This window comes from Exophiala aquamarina (assembly GCF_000709125.1).
Source record: "Exophiala aquamarina CBS 119918 chromosome Unknown aczIA-supercont1.1, whole genome shotgun sequence".
Classification (NCBI taxonomy): domain Eukaryota; kingdom Fungi; phylum Ascomycota; class Eurotiomycetes; order Chaetothyriales; family Herpotrichiellaceae; genus Exophiala; species Exophiala aquamarina.
Window position 1 is genome coordinate 5,153,307 of NW_013550587.1, and position 20,311 is coordinate 5,173,617.

Here is a 20,311-nt window from a genome sequence, read left to right on the forward strand (position 1 = left end):
TGTTCGCGATGGTTCGTGGTCGACCCACAGTGGCTTTGAATGAGTATTGGGACGACGACTTGAAAATGGGGTTTCGTGTCCATCGGAAAGGTCCCTTCGACCTGGAGACGCGGACATAGCGGCGCTCAAGCACCGTGGATGCCAGTCGCTGGCTATTTGGGAGGCAGTCATGGAGTGGAAAGTCAGCAATTGGGACTGCCTGATCAGGTCACTCTTCGGCGACTTTGTCAGCCTTGTGCTACCTAGCATAGATGGCTTCACTCCGAGAATGTCGGCTTAAGATTACGTTTCTTCCTAATTTCCGCCTAGGCAGTCACAGGAGGAACCATCGAGGCTGATCAGAACACATGACTTACCCAGTGTTGGGTGCGCGTGCAGAGATCCAGGAGAAAACAGAGCAAGGGCGATTATGGAAAGGAGCATCCTTCCCGGATTTGTGTGGAAGGTGTGTCAACACATTGTCAGCCTTGGAGGGAATAGCGCAAGGAAGTCAATATCCCAGAGGTAGGGCTAGCGGAATAACATAGCACAACCAAGGATAGCATGGCGGTACCGATACCAATAAAGACTAGGACGCTGAGGAAGCATATAAATAATGTTCATAATAGGTTCATATTCTCATTTCTCATCGTCAAACTCATAATTACAATATGAGGATTAGGAGTAATAGTGATAAACAGGGTATCTAGTGATGAAAAAGAATCAAACATGTTCCGTCCGACGTCAAGCCAGGTGCGCAACGAATGTAATAGCATCGTCACCGAGGTGTAGGATGAGGTCAAGTGACCCGCCAGCTCGACTCCAGGTGTGATCAACTGATGAGATTAGGTCTTTCGCGTGTTCAAGGTATATAGAAGGTGTGGTTTCAGGCCCTATCGACCCATGGAGTCCGATCCGAAGAGATGAAATTGAAATCTGGGTCACTGGTAATGATGTTGCGAAAGTCCGTAGGGACTTGGCATGCATGGACGGTCCGCTCGGTTCGAGCAGTTGTGGCTGCTTATGCGGAGATTCTTTCTGAGCTTGCAGGCTTTTCAGGAGATTGGACAAATCGGAGGTGCCCCGGGGATTTGCGTAGTTCTAGACTGGGCGTGTTGCAACGGGCAAGTTTGTCGAACGGATTCGCGAATCAATGCTTGATGCTGCGCCGGGGGCCCCAATTCGAGAACACTTCACGATACTCCCACGTCAATTCGAGTACAGCTTGCTAACGTTGCTCTCACGCGTTGGTGGAAGCCGCCGTCAGCGGCAGTATCGTACATCTCGCTCAATTGTCGGGGTAGCATGCCTACACGCCTGACACGCTGGGTGACCGCTTCCTTGGCACCACCAAGTGTATTCCGAACTCCGTCAACGCTCATCCTTAGGTTGTAGCAGATCAGCTTATCGTGCTTTACGCCAGGATAATGTGCTGAAGAGGCTTCAACGGAGAATTTGAGCTTGGATGTCGCAAAGGCAATGGCTGCGCTGGGGCTGAAGCAATATTGTTCCATGACTTCCGCCTGCACTATTGACATGTCTGGCTCTGGTTCGCATTCTGGTGGGCATGAACACAATGAAGATGTGGAGGAGACCATGCTTAGCAAGTCTTCGGAAGAGGATATGGAGCTCCTGGGAGAACGAGGCGATTTCGGAGACGGAGGAGCATTCATGTCAGCATCGAGACCATCGAATGCTAGAGCCAAGGTTTGAAAATGTGAGGAGTAATACGAATCCAAGGTACGGGCGTAGAAACGGGTTTCTAATGCTTTCAGACGAGGTAGGTGGCCTAGGCTACTGTCAACCAAGCTGATATGGTCTTTGAGGATCGCATCGGCATCATGAGTATCGCCAAAGTCGACTGCAACGTGGGCCAAGGATAGCTTGATATGAGGGTGAATGGTGGGATCTGAGATAAACGAGAGGGCGTGGTCGGTGGACCGAAATATCACAGGATTCAGGCTGTAATAGAGAGTAATTGCCTCTGAACGAATGAGTTGACAAGTATCCAAAAAGCCTCGCGTATCGTCTTTTGCAGGTCGGGCTGGACGAAGGCGCCTGTTGGTGGGCGAACGCAGTCTCAAAGGTGTAGAACGCGTAAAGGCGAATTTGTAGATCAAGACTCTGACTTCGGGAGGAAGTGTTAGGAGCAACGAGGGGACATCTGAGCCCGCAGAAACCAGTTTGAGCGTCGACATGGTCGAAATTGTATGTAGCACTCGGTGCTCAGGTTGAGTGACTAGGATGATGAAGCAGGAAGCGTCAGTGGTGGTTTATGAGGAAGCTTTGGAATGAGACCAGCTAGTCGGATTGAGAAGTCGAGTTCAGCGAAAGTGGTGTCCCAGCTGGTGGTGAACAATGGGGCATTGGTAGTCAAACCAATGTATGTAGCAGTAGCAGAAGCAGTGCAGGATGATAGCTCGAGGTAGTGTTCCCAATTGGCAGTGCTTAACCTAGCACCAGAAGAATGTCGATGGACATGCACATGGAACACATAGAAGCCCTGACCACAACGGCATCGAGCGAGAGGATGAAGTCAAGTCAAGTCAGGACGCAGAATGGAGTTCAGAGACGGAGACAAGGAGACGGGCAGGAAAGAGGGTAAATTGGGAAAAGCTAGAGGCTGGCCGTCGAGATAGATACTGTAGTCTACCATGGTCCATATCTGGCAGTGTTAGTCTGGCAAAGTCGTGTTACCAGCCAACCACCTCCGTCACCAGGGACAGATAATTTAGGGTTTGATTGACCTGCAGGTGCAAAAGTCAGGATGTCTCACTTTAGGCCGACCTTGCTCTTTGCCTGGCAGGGGCAGCCTCCTAGGTACCTCCGTCCCATTGACGGGATTGGGATTAAAGGTACGGGATTGTGGTCGAATGACACCACCCAGGGATCGATTGCCACTTTCCCATTCACTCCCAATTGGCCATTACTTTGCTCCACCCTGGACACCCTGGGAGTGACCCTGGTCGGGGCTCTGCTAGGAGATAAAAATATCCTACCCACCCCTTATTTCACACAACAGTTTGGTGGCTGCACCTGACTCGGTATGCCAAGACGTGTGCGGCCTGTTGCGTGAAATACCCTCCACTGGGCTTCTGGGGAGCGGGACAGTGCCCGTCACTGCCTTGATCGTGGCACTCTCCTGTGCCTCCTTGTTGGCCCCCGCGAAGCCCCATTTCAAGTTCTCACAGCCACCCTGGTTCCCCTTGGGCCATGCCATGGTTCAATCACAATAATCTGGCTATCGAGTAATCTGTACTACTTGTACGAGTACGGAGTGCGGAGTTCGGATACCTAGGGTCGGATTGATCATCCCTCTCTCTGTGTTTTAGCGAGTACTCCGTAAGGAGTACGGATACTGTATTCGTGCAATGCACTCAGGTTCCCGAGCTTGCCCCCCAAAACGACACTTTGTGCGTGTGCTCTCCACCTTCAGCCTACTCGGGCCAGCCCAGTCCGCGAGAAGTCCAAAGCCTTGCAGCTCAACCAGTAGCAGTGCAGGACCACCCCTGATCTGCCCACCCTACGGACTACGGACATTTGTACATACTGTACATCCTGTATGTGACGTACTCGTAGTCGCATAATGGATCAAGATTCAAGACAGACACCACAGCTCCACTCAACCCCCCGATCGCCAGTGTGGATACGTAGCTGACGATGATTCCCGCTGATCAACCTCGATTTTTGATCCTTTCGTCAAATGGCGGACAGCTTTTGTTCTCCTTGGACTTTGAAGCGGCCTGTATTGCTCATTACTGCCCGCTCTGGCCAATGCGGAACAGCTGTCTCGGATACCCTATTTTAGCATTTGAGATCTTGGAAGCCCTTCAAGAGAAAGCCGTCGAAGAGACCACTATACTACCTAGGTACTCCGTATGTCACTACCACATAATGCTCATGACACCACGCCCTTCCCTTCAGACACGCAAGACCTGCAGTGTGAGGGTCATTGAGTTTCAAGGAGCTCGCTGCCCACGTACCAACCATGATGGATGCAGGGCAATTCATCCGCATCATTGTTATTGCGGCCGCACTGCAGTCGCACCTTCCTTCTGATAGTAGCAAGTACGTATGACGCCAGAGTGCACTCCTGGTAATCTACGTAGATACTCCGTCCCTTTCTCTTACAGATGCTCCAGTACGGGCTACCCGAGTATGACCAGGCCCCATCCAAGTTCATGCCAATTATACTTTTAATTCTGCTGTCGTACTCACACTCTCGCCACTGGTCTGCTGCATCGGAAAGTCTCTTCCTTCGTCCTCAGCTAATATTTTAGCCGCATTATCACTTCGTTGCTTCTCAGTTGCATCTGAAAAATGTACCACAACCTCGTCACCGAAGAGCGCATTGATCTCCTCCAACGAGAGTCCTTTAGTCTATGGACGCACACGGTGAGTTAATGTAACACAGCGCCACAGTGCTCAGACCACTTACCTCGGGACACCAAAAATAGAAAATCACCACATTGACGGCGGTGAGACAGACAAAGATGATGTAATATCTCCACTGAATGTTCGCCAATGCTGTCGGCGTGCACTCGACGTACACCAAAGTCGATAAGAACGTCCCTGCTAATGACCAGGCAACGCCTTGGGATCGGATATGAGTTGGGAATATTTCCGCTGTCCTGGGTCAGTTACGAGCTTGGGGAGCTGGGGAGCTTGCCCGACAACTCACAGCAGTAAACATAGCCGACCACATCGATACCACCTCCATAGAATGATATGAAGCAGAACGAGAAGAAGACGCCCATTGAAAGTCCGGCTTTGTTGGTTGTTCCAGCAAATTGAGCAATCATCGCCGTCTCCAAGGATAGAGAGATCATACAACCGGTCAATCCAGTAACTAGCAAAAGTTCAACGACTCTGTCTCGAACTAACAGGCTGATGAACTTACTCAAAAGTGGCTTTCGTCCCACTCTATCGAGGACCAGAGCGCCTGCAAAATTCGAGAGCCATGCTACCGTGACATATGCAGCTCCGAGTATCAACGGGACGCCGCCGGTGAGGCCTAGGTTCTGGTACAGCGTGATTATATACACTATAGTTCTGGGTCAGCATTTGACGGAGTTCACGCGTCTCCCGACATACCATAGATCACCTGAGCGCCGGTGCTTTGGGCAGCATACTGAATGAAGAAACCCATCCAGAATCGCTTTTGATAGGATTTCTTGGTGAGCATGCCCTTCCAACCACCTTCATTCCAGGCAGCCGCATCTACACGGACCTGTTCGGTCATTTGATAGAACTCTTCCCGAGCAAATTGAAGGAGCTTAGGATCATCGCCATCACCTCCGTGCAGCCGTCTGACAATGTTCCAGGCTTCCTCTCGTCGATCTTTGGTAAGTACTGCATCTATCAGTGTCGTGTACCGAATCCGAGCCTTTCAGGGTCTACTTACGCCATCGGGGGGACTCTGGGATCCAAGGGGAACACAAGGCTAGGGCAAGCGGCGGGAGGATGGCCAAAGCAATTGGGAACCGCCATTGGAAGGAGAGATTGGATGAATAATATGTACCAGCGCCGACCCAACCAGCAACGGCATATCCTAGAACAATCCATGTACCATGTTGGCCGACTAAGAAGCCGCGAGCATTTGGAGGTGCTGAGGTACATATAAGTTTCAACAGTCAGGAATATATTCCGGTGGGAACTCACAGATCTCGGCCTGGTAGATTGGAATCAAAACAACCATCATTCCTATGCCCCAGCCTGCAATGAATCGGGATACGAGAAACATGGCCATATTGACCGAACCTGTTTCAAGAGCACCTCCTAGAATGTTGACAGCCGAGGCCAGATACATGGTCTCTTTCCTTCCACGAGCCTCACACATCCAGCCAACATGTAGGGCACCGAAAAGCGCCCCGGCACAGAATAGTCCATTGATGGTACCTATAATGGCATTGGTATAGTCGGAACGATTTGCCAGATTGAAGTAAGCAATGAACCCGGGTTGCCCGATGGTGTTGCTAATCACCGAAAAGCCGTAGCCAAAGGTGAAACTGCCCAGTGTCAAAACCAGGATAATCCGTAGGTTATATAAGGTGTAGGTCCTTGCCATGCTGTCGACGGCACCTTCGAGAAGTCAGAGGTGCAAAAGACGAGCGAAGACGCAAGATGAAATCGGCATTCAGGTGCACGGAGGTGTCAAGGGGGGGCGCGAGTCATTCATATAAATTTGGTTGTCCCTGTACCTCGTAGTAGTGGTAGATCCATGTCTGGCAAGTTCCTTAGTCTGTAGGCTACTCATGCTGACTACTCGGCTATAACTGGTCAGAGTCATGAAATTGGCATTGTGCAGGAGGACTAGCAAGCTCTCAGTCAGTTGCATGGAGTCGTTCGGCGCGGGACGTGCCAGCTGGCTACATTCTGCAGACAGTAGCATGTCTAGCACGTCGGTTCAAGCACGTCGGTTCAAGCAAAAGCACCTCTATGCCCGACGAGGCAGACATGGCACGGAGTACTCGTAAGGTGATTGCCCTGTGAGGATCTCGCCCACGTTGACCAGGCCAGCTAACGCCGATGGAATCATACTACCAATACCCCGTACGGAGTACTCCGTACTGAGTTGGAGGATAAGCTCCACATCCTCAAGCAAATCGTCCGATGCAGTGCTGGGCACCTTGAAGGTATCCGAGCTCTAGACGGCGCGTGCGACCAGTAGCCATCTCGTCATCCCTGTGGTGGCTCCCTTTAACCCTGTATGCGGCCTTTACTGTAGGCACTAGCAGGAGCAACATAACGGGTTCAGAAGCCGCATCTTGTGGATGTTCTGGCAAGGATCGCCCTTCTCCAAATCCTCTCAGAAGCGAGCTTCTCAAACTGAAGATCAACGCCATGCTCTCCAAAGGCAGGTGCTAGCTGCATATTGGCGCCAGAGCGGAAGGCGGAATTGACTCTAGTATGGGTCAACCACCTGGTTGCATCCTCACCAAGTTACTCCTACCTCGTCCCTCACCACCTCGCACGGTTACCCTTGCAGGCCAATGGGCAAAAACAGGGTCAGAGAGGTCGGTGACGGGGGTGCGATCCCACAATGACACTTGCAAGGAGTTCTGCTGCGATTATGGTATGGTTATTGGGGATTCATGTTTACGCGTACATGCTCGCTCAATATAAAACAACTGAGTCCTCCTACACCGATGCCCGCCAAGGACTCCGTACATGTGTGTGGTCAGAACGATCAGGTGTTAAGGGTCAACAAGTCTTCCCACCCAGGAATGGGCCCAATAATCACGCTCAGAGCCTGGGTTAACAACCAACTAGAGAACCGGGTGGGGGGGAGCCTAGCGTCCCCCCAAGCCACCTACAGGTAAGAAAGAGTACTGTAAGAAGCCAGTCTGGAACGTCGTGGGCTTCGCTGTCAACCCAGAATTACCCCAACTCTTCAGAGGCTTCTTCGTCCCTTCAAAAGAACCGTTATCGCGGGGCATAGCCTATGACAGAATCTTCCCACTTCTTCTACCTCACACCTCCACGGCCGAGGGATATGACTCCACAGACGGATCAGCATTTCCAGGCTTCGTCCACACAGAGGGGAAGACCACGACAGCGCTCTGCTGTTGCTTGCACATGGTGTCATTCACGGCGAGTCAAATGTAATGCTGCCGCAAAGGGGCGCCCATGTACCAACTGTGAAAATGCCAACCGTCCTTGCACCTTGATCGAGAGTAAACGAGGAAAGAAGAGAAAACTGTCCACGTCGCCATCCACCTCTCAGCAGGACCTCAATGGTATCGCTGAAGCTCCTGTCATTCAAAAACCAATAGTCCATGGCAATGTTTATGATCCTCTCAGAGAGCTGCGGAATGTCCCCAGGGAAGCCCACGCGGCTCACATTCCAGGAACGTCTACTACCACCAGCGAGCACGAGGTTGTAGACCCTGCTCGGGAAGCAGAAGAGACGACCCTCTACGCTCAGGTGCTTGACAAGGCTACCAATGCCGAAATGCCTCAAGACGTCAAGGAAGGTGTCGTCCACGTAATGTACATGGGCGAAACCTTCAATCTTACCCACCTCTTGAGGCAAGTACATGCCAAATCAGAATCGGACAACCTGTTACGCAAAAGGCATTATGTCGTCCATGTCCTCCCCAAAAGCAAACCTTCCAACCCGGTCATAGAGCAGAACAGCTCTCTGACGTCCTTTCTGCAACAACAGGGAGCCTTCACCATACCCCCAGTCAATATTTGCTATCAACTGTTCCGCACCTATTTCGACCTTGTCCATCCACACTATCCGATCTTGGATCGACACGACTTTGCTACACATTATGCAGATCCCACCCATCCTCCATCATATCTATTACTACAGTCCGTGCTGTTCATGGCCATGGGCCATTGCGATCTTTCAATTTTGCAGGAGGCTGGGTTTACCTCGCGATATCAGGCTCGGAAAACCTTCTTCCAGCGTGCCAAAGTTCTCTATGACAACGACCACGAGCCAAATAAAGTCACAGTCGTCCAGTCTGTTTTTCTCATGAGCTTTTGGTGGAACGGCCTAGAAGATCATAAGGATACCTGGCATTGGCTTGGAATCTCAATCAGCCTGGCCTTGACCCTTGGGATGCATCGTTCCACCAGACACTCCGACATGAGGCCGAAAGATCGATCCCTATGGAAAAGGATATGGTGGTCCCTCTTCGTGGAAGACAAGCATGCAGCAACAGCATTAGGGAGGCCAGTTCATATTCGACAGGCCGATTGTGATGTGGAGCCACTTGAAAAGGCTGACTTCGATGAACAACCTGTAACGAGTCCAGGAATATTTGGCTGTCCAGAAATAGTTGATGCTCTCTACGTTATTGCCTTGGTCGATCTCTCTGTGATTGCGGAAAGCATCGTCGAAAAGTCCTTCACCGCCTTTAATGCGACCACATCTTGCAATGCCGATATGTTTCAGACCTGTTCCGAGGAACTTGAGCAGTGGAAGTCGAACCTGCCCCCTGAACTACATCAGGAACGGACGAATTCTTGCCTCTGGACGAGCATGCTGCACATCGCATATAGGTAAGCAATGAAACCTCCTTGAGAAGTCACGACCATTGACATATAGATCTAGTTGGTTCGAAATAGTGACTCATCGTTCCATCAAACCACAAGATCTTTCTCCACCATCAATGAAAGATGCGCATGCTCTTGCAATGAAGGCGGCAAATCGATTAATTCAGATTGTTCAAGATCTACTGGGGTGCAATCGCATTCTACAATGCCCTATCCATATAGTCCCAGCTTTATTTGCAGCAATGGGCATGCAAGCTGTTGACATTTACTCAGGTGATGAGCTTCAAGGACAATTAGGCGCGGTGAGGACAAAAGTTGCCATGCTGGCCTTGCAAGAATTGCAGGAAACATGGCCAGTTAGTGGCTGGATCTTCCACCTTTTCAAGAAGATTGTGCGACGCATTCAAGATAAGAACGAGCTCCTTCCCAATGAACCAGTAAATGCATCACCAGTGCAGACCAAAACTCAATTTCAACATGGTATGGCCCCCCCAAACAGCCTCCATGTTGAAGTGCAGGCCTTGGCCAACGGCAAAGCCATCTACCAAGACCCAAGTCTATCCCAGCTATATGCCATGTCGGGTCACCCAACTGCACGATATCTTCTTCCAACCATGCCAACCATGCCTGTTGCCTACCCAGGTACAGATTGGCAAAGCATCTATGACGATGGATCTTGGGGAGATTTTGACTATGAATTTTAGAAACGCTCAGTATGTTAATCTCTTATATCATGCAATTTTAAAGGATACAGATCGCATTTGGCGGGCTTGCAACACCCCCTGGGAAATTCAAGGGGGCGCTTGTAAACATAAAGCTCCATTTATTGAGTTGTTGGCACACTTCCGCCAGCTTTTCCAAGTCAAACATCTCTCCAACAGGCATTCCGAAGAGCGCAATCAGATTGTCATGCAGTCCTAGAGATCGTCAGTCAAATTTGGCATCATGAATGGATAATCCCAAGCGGCATTGAACGCACTGTATCTCTCGTCTTTTGCAGGCCAGGCCTCGAAGACATTGGCATCCCCGCCAACACAGGAAAAGTGCTTATTCCATAACCATGCCACGGATTCTTTAGTTCCCTCCACACCGGCCCAACTTGAACCATCCACTGTCCCGGTTCTACGCGCTTGTGGACTTGATTCTTTATACCATTTGACAAACCCGGACCGTATCAAGAGGATATCTCCCTCTCGAAAATCTGTGCCTTGCCAGGTGGCCACGGCTTCCAGGTCTTTTTCAGATATGGCGTGACGCTCGATTGGGGAGTATCGAATGCCCTGGCTCTCAGCCCATCTGGAATAATCTAGGAGAATACCCCGGCCGACGATGCCGCCTCGCTTTGACCATTCTAAGACGATCAGATCAGAACATTCCTATCAAGACATAACGAATTCTCCTACGATCAATTCCATTCCGGACTGGTGCATTTGCATCGGTAATGTCAGAATGTGATACGCCATTGTAATATCTTTTGGATGGTTGATGAGCCCAGTGTCCTTCGAGTTCCTATAATCAGCCTGAAACCCAATGATTTACTTGCAACGGGATGCTCACGGAAACCATCCCACTGACTCCCACTTTGAGTGTTCATCTCAATCTCATCATCATGACCTATCCAATCTGGAAGCTGCAGGATCCGATGATTGGGCTTCTTTCGATTTGAGTGAGGCGTCTCGCAGTTATCGAGTGACCAGTTGATGGCAACACTCCTTCCGTACTGTATCTCGTCTTTAGCTGCCAAGATGGTCGAGGGAGTCAAAAGGTTCAAGGTGCCGAGTTCGTCTTGGTGGCCTTTTCTGTCCCACAAGCCCCATGTGCACCCATGTGGCATATTGGGAACAGGAGGAAGATCGGCATACGAGGGCAACACTGGCGCTTCGGTCACTCTTTTCGTGAAGTTTGTTTCCTCACTCTCATTTCCATTAACAGCCTCGACAATATCCTGTTTCGGCATATTGTGAGCACCGTGGATACGAATCGCGCACATACAACCGGTGCACAAGGATTTACGACAGGGTTTTATGGTAGAGGAGAAAAAACTCTAACACGCTCTCAATGGAAATCACGCTCGTGTCCAAAAATGCTACCATCATGAAGGATCCTAATAGACAACGGTGGCGATCATTGATATATAGCACCTAGGTAGTTAGTTTGAAACTCAAAACTCCACCGCTGGAAACTGGTTTCTAAGCACGCTACACGAATTATCGAGCATCTCATTTATCCACCCTCTTGATCAGATTCGTAGAGAACGGCGGTGGTGGCTTTGAGTACCCGTTTGGTCTGCAACGATTTCAGAAATCAGGCTATGCCAGAGACATAATCGGCTATGTACCATAGCCGATACTATTATGAGAGGACGGACTTTGCGGACGAACGTTCGACCCTCTTTCGAAACAACATGAGCAATGCACGGCCGTCATCTTTGCCAATGTTGGTAGAGAGCCGGTGGTGCGGCTCTCGTGGAAATCCTGTACCTCGTAGATCGATCCCAATAACCCAGATACAGTAGTTCGTAATGCTGATCTAATCAGAGGATGTTTCCGGCCTGTCGCCGCCACCAAACACACATACCGACGAGCATTGCCACATCATGTTATTAAGTCATGCTGCTCCCTGCCCACGGTAAGTAAAGCACGCCAGGCAGACTTTGTCAACCATGGGGAGTTCCCGTACTCGGTAAGCACGGAGTATACATACATATCAGAAATAGAGAGTGGGGCCCACGATCCTTCCCCCAGATTTTGGGAATAGCCCATCCCAGGACACGGGAACTTTGCCACGGCCTCGGCCTCCCGGGCAAAACCCAATGGTTTCTATTTCCGGGCCTTTGCTGCGCTACCGGCAGCCTTGCGTCTGTGCCTCAAACGGCAGGCAGGAGACCGTTGGAGGGGCAGAACTGGTGGCGTCCTGGGAGGTCGATTGGTTGGGACCTCGTACTCGTAACACGAAACTCTGAAGAATCTGGCCGGGCCACCTGTGATGCTCAGCCCGCGCAATACGAGTAAGGCGCAGCCAGTCCCAATATTTCCGGCCTTATGGTTGGTCCACTGAGGCAAGTCAATGAGTGTTCAGATCTGCTGTTTGCTGAGGTACGATGCGGCGGTTAAACATTTGTCCTCATGCCTTGGTGCTCTCTACTCACAGGGGTTGCATGCAAGGCTACAGTATTCCCGCTTCATGGCGGGAAGCGGCATATTGTATCTTCAAGAAATAAATATATGTTTGGTTTCAATTTCCCGGGTGAATCCCCGCATTGTTCTCAAGACGAAGCCCGCCATTGCTAACTTGGCCAGTACTCATCTTTGGAATAATGTGTGGAATAAGCCTATCGTGCTTTCATTTAAACAGCCGTTCATCAAAAGTCGTGAGATGGTTCTCAATGGGCTCCGAAACTCTTCTTTTCTAGTATTCGCTGAGGCCTGAACACCCCTTCTCAGGTGAATCGCATGCTTTTTAGTCCTTCCCCAAATCAGTTTTCTGGTCTTCAGCAAACTATTTTCTAATGAATCGTGATTCTAAATATCACCAACGAGCTCTACGCTGCCATTTCTGGAGCCAAGTCTCATTTTTCCCCCTCCCGGGTCTTTTCGGCCGTTGTTCGTCTGTCAAGTTCTTGGATAGATTGTGGTTGTCACTCAGTTTCAAATTTGGTAAGAACCATATCATGATCATGGGTAAGGTAGAGGCCACCAGTGCTGCAATCGTCATATACCGCAGAATGTCGGAATATGCGTGGTTCACGGCCATCCGTTCGCTTGTTCCGGGATCAGGTAATCCACCAGTGATCTTGTCGTACACCGCATCGATAGTCGCTGCTGCTGTCGAAGGTTCCATCCAGTGACGCAGTCTTTCCTTGAAGAGGCTTGTGTATATCGTCCCAGCGATTGCCGAACCAAGACTGTTCCCGAGATAGATGAAGAGTAGCTCCAGTGCAGTAGCTTGTGCAAGCTCCTCTCGTGGCACCACGACCTGAGCCACAACAATAACAATTGTCCCCACTGCTCCACTTCCAGCTCCTTGGATGACCTGCATGATGAAGATTTCCGCGGTCGAGTTGTTAGCACCACGAAGGCGCATCATAAAGCCGTAACCGATGAGTCGAACTATAATTCCTAACAGGAGGAGAAACTTATACCTCTTGGTGCGGTACATAACAAACCCTGTGCCTAGACCGGTCAAGACTTGTACACAGCCCGCTGTATACGTGAGGAAAGTAGCATTGCGCGCAGAGAAGTCGTGAACAACTGTTGCCCATGCATACATGTAGGTATGAGTGATACTGTACGCAAAGGCGTCAAGTAATCCAATCAGGAAGGCAAGGACTAACGAGATGTTTCGCACAAATCGTGGCGGTATGACTGGTTTGACAGCGACGCGGCCTTCGTAGTAGACAAGGCCGAGTAAGGACAAGACACCAAGCACAATCAAGGCAGGAACCCAGGGAGTTCTCCAGCCATCGGCAGTGTTTCCTGCCAAGGCTATCGGTAGCAACAACATTGCGCATCCGCCACAAAGGAGGACCATCCCACCCAGGTCGATTTGGGTTAAGAACCCGGCCACGGAGATCTCCTTGCGCACTGTACCACCGGCTTTCTTAACGCGATGTTGAAACCAGATAAGTGGGATGATGACGGCCACGGATGTGGTCGGCAGGATGATTGAGAACATTCCAATACCTGTTACTGATCAGTCTTTTTGCCCAATCTGCGCAAGCACAGCAAGGTCTCTTGTAAGGAGAACAAAAGGCCGATAATTGAATATCAGGTGAAAACTGAAGAGACGAAGGAAGCCACAGGCATCAAAAACTCACCCCATCGCCAACCAATATTTGCTAGCACACTGTCAACAATGAATGCTGAAACCCAGGGAATGATCATAAAGGGCAGATTCACTAATCCATTAGCAAGACCACGCCACCTAGACGAAGTAATATCCGCGACGATGACTTGATTGAGAATTTGCATGCCAGTCTGGCCTATGCAATAAATGACATATCCTCCAGCGTATTGAGCAAAGCTTTTGGCAGACGCACAGAGAATATATGAGATGATGTAGAAAATGACCACAGCAACGTATGTCTCGGCTCGACCAGCAACGTCCGATATCCTAGCAATCGGAGGTTTCAATACGGCGCTGATGATGGTACCAGCTGTCATCAATGCTCCTAAGAGAGCGATCTGTCTGAAATCCGAGGCAGCATAGTTTTGATAGTTGTAGATCGTTGCGTGGTCTAATTCGCTGTTCTGGACATTAGCGAGTTGACTGAAAGCAATCAAGAGCATCATCAGGCTTACAATATTGTCCACATGAGTGCAATGCTAAGATGCAGTATCAGTATCCAGAGATTGTGTTTCGACACTGGAAGGAAACATACCCTATCCACATGTAAGTCTTGCCATGCTTACCCCAAGCTGTGTTGAGTATGTCCTGGCTATGTTGCTGGTCCTCATGGTCGGATTGTGGCTGGTTGTTGTTCAGATCTATAGGGGGCTTCTCCTCATCAACGATATCTCGGGGAATTTCTGCTACAGCAGTGTCTGTTGACGGGCGTGAAGCGGTACCAACGCTCCCTTGCTGCGAGAAGGCCATCGTAAAGTCGCCAAGCCCAAATGATGAAAAAGCACAGAGATTGACCGGCCCTCCATACAGCTGGATACTGGAAGTTGATGCGAAAACTCGGGCAGTTATTTCTCAGATAAAGAGCCTCGAAAAAGCCATGTCGATCAATTCAGTCTTACAGGTGCAAGGGTCACGACACATGAACTTGAAGAGGAACGAAAGCGCAGTTTGAAGCACAACATACCCAATGATCAAAGTTACATTTTAGTTCCCATCCCTGGCATTGCATGGAATGCCAATTGCGACAACCTCGGCAACACCACGTTCAATGCGGAATCGGAGACCATTGTTGGCTCGATGACCAGAGGAAACTGCCAATCTGTTGAGAACGACAGCTGTGGAGTGCTCTACACCTACACGAAATCGTACAAATACTGTAGGAAGTCAAATGCTCATGGGGAGTTTGATGGGTCAGGAGGGAGGAAGGATGATGCTTGTGTGGAGAGGGGTCGCTTGGCCTACATCAGAAGGGATCATATCAGATGTCATATCAGATGAAGATCATCTAATCAGATTAGATTATTGGCCGGCGAAAATTCTGCTCAAACTAAGTCATGTACAGTGGCTTAGGGTGTCCTTTGGACTGTTGCATGGATGGAGTTCTCCTTCTTGCCCACCATCGTCAAAATCGAGCGATCGGTGCGGCAAGTCGCATCGTGATGTCGCGGTGGCCTCAAGAAGCTTCCTTGGGAGACACTCATTGCCTCTCTTGGATAAACGACCGAATGACAACCACTGATTCTCCGGTCTCGGGCGCACACCATTCACTTACATATTTCTGTTTGTTTCGATCGGAAAGCAGCGGTCAAAGAAACCATTTGTAGCTAATCAAGGCAGTTCTGAGGCCAGCTTGCTCCATCAAATAGGATTAACACTCCAGATTCTTCACGTAGATAGTGACAGAATGAGTTGAAGGATATTTTAAGGGAATCCCTGCACGTTTTAGATAGAGTGATTGAAGTTGATACTGAATTAAGGGATTGTCAAAAGCGTTGACTCCCATGATGGAAGAAATTAATTCGAGGCAAATTCAGCTCATACGTGACCCGACCACCACAGCTCGTAGAGTTGGGCTGTGAGCCTCAGGGGCATTGAACTACTTATTAGTAGAGCACGTCATTGCATAAACTCTGCTAGCGGCAGCCGGATGGCCAATGGCGACTGCTGTCGGAGCCGACATTTCGAAGCTGGGCATCCAGACGACAGACATGGAGAATTATCGCGCGGATTTCCGCATCCAATCAGTCCTTCAGTAGGAGATGTTAACGGTACTGGTAGTGTTTGCGACGGATCTGATCGGGCTTTAGGCCACTCTTTTCGATGAAATTGATACTCGCGTACGGACTGTGTCTCGTCCAAGGCACCGCTTGCTATGTAATACCGGCTCCTTCGTCCTGCTGGACTCGGTACCAATATAGAAGGCCAGGACTCGGGAATCACACTAGTTAGATTGGCTATTTGAGTAACTGTGCGCTTAGCGACGAGTTGTTCTACTGGAAGATGAAGAGACATCATCCCAGCACCGCCATGGCGCATTCGCCCAACACCGGGAAGATGAGGATCCTCCCCAAGAGTATGAAGATCATGGCGCCTTCAGCGGCGGATAGAACATCATGTAGCAGCTTGTCATCTTGAAAGAGGCCGTGACGGACACCACGGGCCATGTACAGGAGTATGAAATCGATGGTGTTTAAGAGTGGATTGCGGTATGACACCACGCTCTGCTTGCGTCAATTTTGTGACATGCTGGGTAAGATGTTAGCCTTTCCATACTAAAGATGCCTGAGGCCAATAGGTAAAGCCGCTGATGGATAAAGAGGGATACCGACGTAGACCAGAACATCAAGCCCAGTATCGATATAAGTATGAGCGTCAAGAGTCGCCTAGATGACAGGGACCTCAAATTCAGAGAGTTAATGACAGACCCATCCCTTCGCATCTTTTTTCATGACGAATAATGGATTTGGCATCAACTTTTGAAAACATCAAGGTCGATGCCAGGCGCGGAGTATTGAAGACAGAGCTCGATTTCCGCAAGGTTTACAAGTTATCCTTTCTCCTTTCCGGAGCTGCTGGTATAATATCGCGGATGCATGAATTGGGACTGACTATAGGACGATAGTTGAAGCTCGTGCGAGAGTAACGTCGAGCCCATAACACCCGTTATGAAAAGCATCTTGAAATTCAGTCAAAATCATTTTCTAAACATGTGAGAAAGTGACCCATTGCGGGTCCCCACGGTCGACTGCGGATAAACTTCCCAGTACTGACACAATCATTCAGCCAGCCAGTGAGGTGGAGTTTGATGAATCCAGAGGATTTGTAGGAATACTTGTAGGTGAGATAGGCATCGGCCAAGAAAAAGCCGCGCTGTGCAATTCCCTTTATCGCAGGTTTATCGACTGACCTTGGAGTAGCATCCCTCAGACATGTCGAAAAGAAGCGGATCAAATTCTCAGCCGTAGTGTCTGCATTCGTCGGATCGAAAGACTCTCTTAACAGAAACAAAAAGCCGTTTGTTTCATGTATTTATCCACACAGCGTTAACTTTTGGGGCTGAATGCGCCTCTACTTGTGCTGTGGAGTCATTTAAACTCTCTTGCTTTCGATAGTCCATGGACTCCTGCACTCGGAGAACTGTTCTGGCTCCGGGATTGGGCGGAGGGGCAAAACTTGAGCTCCTTCAGGAATCAGCAGCTTCAGGATCCATAGTCAAAAGTACAAGGCCAACAAAGTTTAAGGTCTGCAAAGGAAGAAAGAGAAGCTAGAATAGGGTTGACGGTAGCTTTTCAGATAAGTACCAGGCAGAGAAGCGATTCATGTCACATTCATGTGGTGACAGCGGATATCAAGACACAACGCATGGTGGGAACTTCAAGCATCCTTACCTTTGCCTTTCGGCCGGCTTATGGTTGCTACGACAATGTCCGAGCTGAATGGATATCCGAATTCTGCCCTGTGAGAGGAGGTTGAGCAGGCAGAACGAGTAATCTAGTGGTGGTCATATGAAGGTTTGAAATAGTAACATCAATTAATGCTCACCCGCACCTTCACCCAGGCACCTCCAGGCAGACATGCTGACTAAGCCGTGGCACGGAAAGAAATGAGTCCGGCTCCGAAAGGCTTATCGTGAGTCGATTCGTACGAGCCACCACTACCTCGAACTGAACATGAGAAAGGGATACGTCAACGATTTCAAATTTGAAAGTCAAACGCTGCCCTTGTTCAAGAGGAATTTTACTAGGCGGCTTCACCAAGCTCATCATACATCGAGGATCTTTGGCAATTCCGACACCTTGCTAAAATTGCTGAGTAAGCTGGTGTGGCCATTAGTCGGCGCTGGATGGCCTAAGGGTCTTTCTCAACATTATCTCATATCCTTGAATAGCAATCACTTTCGTTGGTGGGACAGACATGGCGCCAGAGAAAGCGCTCCCGGTCGAGAGCTTGTTGCCATTCAATGAGCCGCGCATTTCCAGTGGACGATCGATAAGTCGGACCAGCCCGATCGATCACTCAAAATCATACGATCAGTCGCCTGAAAGTCCTGAGGAAGATTACCAGTCAGGAAACGAAACCGAGAAACCTAAACGCCAGAAACGCTCTCGTGCTTGCATCGCGTGTCGTAACATGAAGATTCGATGTCTTCCCATCGAGGGCCAAGAATCTTGCAGCAGCTGTGCCAAAGTCAACAGAGAATGTGTCATGCCTGGACCTCCTCGCAAGCGCCAGAAGACTGTGCATAAGGTTGCGGAGCTCGAAAAGAAAATCAATGCTTTGACGGACGCCTTGTTAGCTAAAAGTCAGCAAGCAGAGACAACTCCGACAGATTCCTCAGAAAACCCGCAAAGTGGAACATCGATTGCAGAGCCAGCCAAGACGGATGCTACATCAGTTGACGATCAAGTCCATATGCATGATCGTTACGAACGCAACTTTCTAGATCAAGCATTCCCCGATGCATCGACCAAAGAGTTCAACAATATGTCGTGCGTTCCGAGCCATGTCGAGGCTCTTGCCAAAGATCCCTACGTGGATGTTATCGAGCGAGGGGATTTGTCATTAGAAACTGCTACGGCAATGTTCAGGTACTGGTTACAGAAAATGTGCGCATCTACTCCTCAGGTGATTTTTCCTCCCGGGACAGAAATGCAAGATGTTCGGGGCCGGAGACCGATGCTCTTCCTCACGATAATGACAATTACAAGTCCCATGATCCAACCAGCAGCACAGCCCGCACTCACTATTGAGCTTCATCGCCAGCTCGCTGAGCGAGTATTATTTCATGGTGAGAAGTCGTTGGATCTGGTTCAAGCTCTTATTTTGAACTGCCAGTACTACATGAGGCCGCGGACCGCACGCGATATGTCTTTCAATCAATCCATCCATTCTGCCGCTGTTATGTGTCTAGAGATGGGCATTGGGAAAAGAAGCGCCTCTGAACGCAGTAGGTCTCCAATCGAAGATCTTGAACTTCGTCGAACATGGTTAGCATGCTATCAAGAAGCTTCAGTCGTGTCGATTCTCCTTCGCCTACCATCACTCATCAAGTACTCGAAACATATTTCTGAGTGTCTCAAATATGTGAGCTCCAGCCCTTATGCGCAACCTAGCGACAAATGGCTTTGTGCACTTGTGCGCTTGCAACGCCTTCTTGAGGAGGTTGCGGTGGCGTTTGACATGGATGATCCTGCCGGCAAGATCAACTTCTTAGAAGCCAAAACTCAGTATCAGCTGAAGATCTTCGAAAGGCAATTGGAAACGTGGAGACAGGAAACAGATGTCCCTGTTGACAAATGTAAGTCATCTAACAAGGCGACGTTCGAGCACTTTGGATCTAACCGTGAGAAGCCCTAGTTGAACATACCGCCGCTTGTGCGACCCTTTACATTCATGAAATCGCCATTCATGTGGAACACAACATCGATGATTTTCGACCTGGAGCGTTGCCTCTCAACCTCTGCAAATCCATTGAATTTGTTACGTCTGGTCATATCGAAGCTCTCTCGATTATCCTTACTGCCTGTCACACGGTTCTAGATATTTACATATCGTTCGACGTCGAGTTTGCACGTTCCTTACCCAATCTAATCATGGTCTGGAGCACATACGCGGTAGTTGTTTTGGTGAAACTACATTGGATGGTTTATGATCCGGTATCGAAATTTGGTTCCGTATTTCTGGCTGACCTCAAGACCGAGTATTACCTTGATGCAATGTTGAAAAAATTGGCCGAGGTCTCTGAAGGAGGTCGTGGGCCCTGCGCGGAAGCATTTGGGTTTGTCTACCAAAAACTCAAGATGTGGCATACGCACCGGGCCGGACGGTTTACTGATGAAGAAAAACCAACTGGTGGTGAAGCACATCAACAGCGACAAGCAGCCAGGATTTTGATGGGAACTCCTGCATCCATAATACATTCCACCTCGGACGAGGCCATGCGCAACATGGACGCTGGACACTCAAACGCCGAGATTCGTAATACTTCGATACCGAATAACGCAGGTGAGAAAACGGCTCTCCAGTCAGATCTAAATGCTGCATATGATGCTGCGAGCTATGGTAATACGGATTGGGACCAATTTACTTTTACTGTAGAAGAGCTTAACATGATGGACCTTTACATGTCAAATGGCTCTGGCTGGATGGGCTATTTGATATAGTACTAAAGGTCAATCAAATGCCATCGCTCGCATTT

At 49.5% G+C, this 20,311-nt stretch overlaps 6 protein-coding genes across 6 annotated transcripts; 2 read left to right on the forward strand and 4 right to left on the reverse strand.

The window, feature by feature from the left end:
• Positions 1–1,172: 1,172 nt before the first annotated feature.
• A1O9_01801 (uncharacterized protein) lies at positions 1,173–2,252 on the reverse strand (the record flags this gene model as incomplete). Its single annotated transcript, XM_013410959.1, has 1 exon — positions 1,173–2,252. The coding sequence occupies exon 1, from the start codon at positions 2,175–2,177 to the stop codon at positions 1,173–1,175; it is 1,005 nt and encodes a 334-aa protein (XP_013266413.1). The 5' UTR covers positions 2,178–2,252.
• A 1,915-nt stretch (positions 2,253–4,167) lies between these two features.
• A1O9_01802 (uncharacterized protein) lies at positions 4,168–6,046 on the reverse strand (the record flags this gene model as incomplete). Its single annotated transcript, XM_013410960.1, has 7 exons — positions 4,168–4,359; positions 4,418–4,605; positions 4,661–4,828; positions 4,880–5,023; positions 5,074–5,331; positions 5,384–5,587; positions 5,641–6,046. The coding sequence occupies 7 exons, from the start codon at positions 6,044–6,046 to the stop codon at positions 4,168–4,170; spliced, it is 1,560 nt and encodes a 519-aa protein (XP_013266414.1).
• A 1,428-nt stretch (positions 6,047–7,474) lies between these two features.
• Positions 7,475–9,692, forward strand: A1O9_01803 (uncharacterized protein; the record flags this gene model as incomplete). The annotated part of the gene is made up of 2 exons (XM_013410961.1): positions 7,475–8,994; positions 9,047–9,692. 2 exons carry the CDS (start codon positions 7,475–7,477, stop codon positions 9,690–9,692), a joined length of 2,166 nt encoding a protein of 721 aa, XP_013266415.1.
• A 37-nt stretch (positions 9,693–9,729) lies between these two features.
• A1O9_01804 (uncharacterized protein) lies at positions 9,730–10,945 on the reverse strand (the record flags this gene model as incomplete). The annotated part of the gene is made up of 3 exons (XM_013410962.1): positions 9,730–9,905; positions 9,968–10,339; positions 10,528–10,945. The coding sequence occupies 3 exons, from the start codon at positions 10,943–10,945 to the stop codon at positions 9,730–9,732; spliced, it is 966 nt and encodes a 321-aa protein (XP_013266416.1).
• A 1,571-nt stretch (positions 10,946–12,516) lies between these two features.
• Positions 12,517–14,583, reverse strand: A1O9_01805 (uncharacterized protein; the record flags this gene model as incomplete). The annotated part of the gene is made up of 3 exons (XM_013410963.1): positions 12,517–13,670; positions 13,805–14,256; positions 14,369–14,583. 3 exons carry the CDS (start codon positions 14,581–14,583, stop codon positions 12,517–12,519), a joined length of 1,821 nt encoding a protein of 606 aa, XP_013266417.1.
• Positions 14,584–18,027: 3,444 nt separating this feature from the next.
• A1O9_01806 (uncharacterized protein) lies at positions 18,028–20,276 on the forward strand (the record flags this gene model as incomplete). Its single annotated transcript, XM_013410964.1, has 2 exons — positions 18,028–19,411; positions 19,465–20,276. The coding sequence occupies 2 exons, from the start codon at positions 18,028–18,030 to the stop codon at positions 20,274–20,276; spliced, it is 2,196 nt and encodes a 731-aa protein (XP_013266418.1).
• Positions 20,277–20,311: the final 35 nt, after the last annotated feature.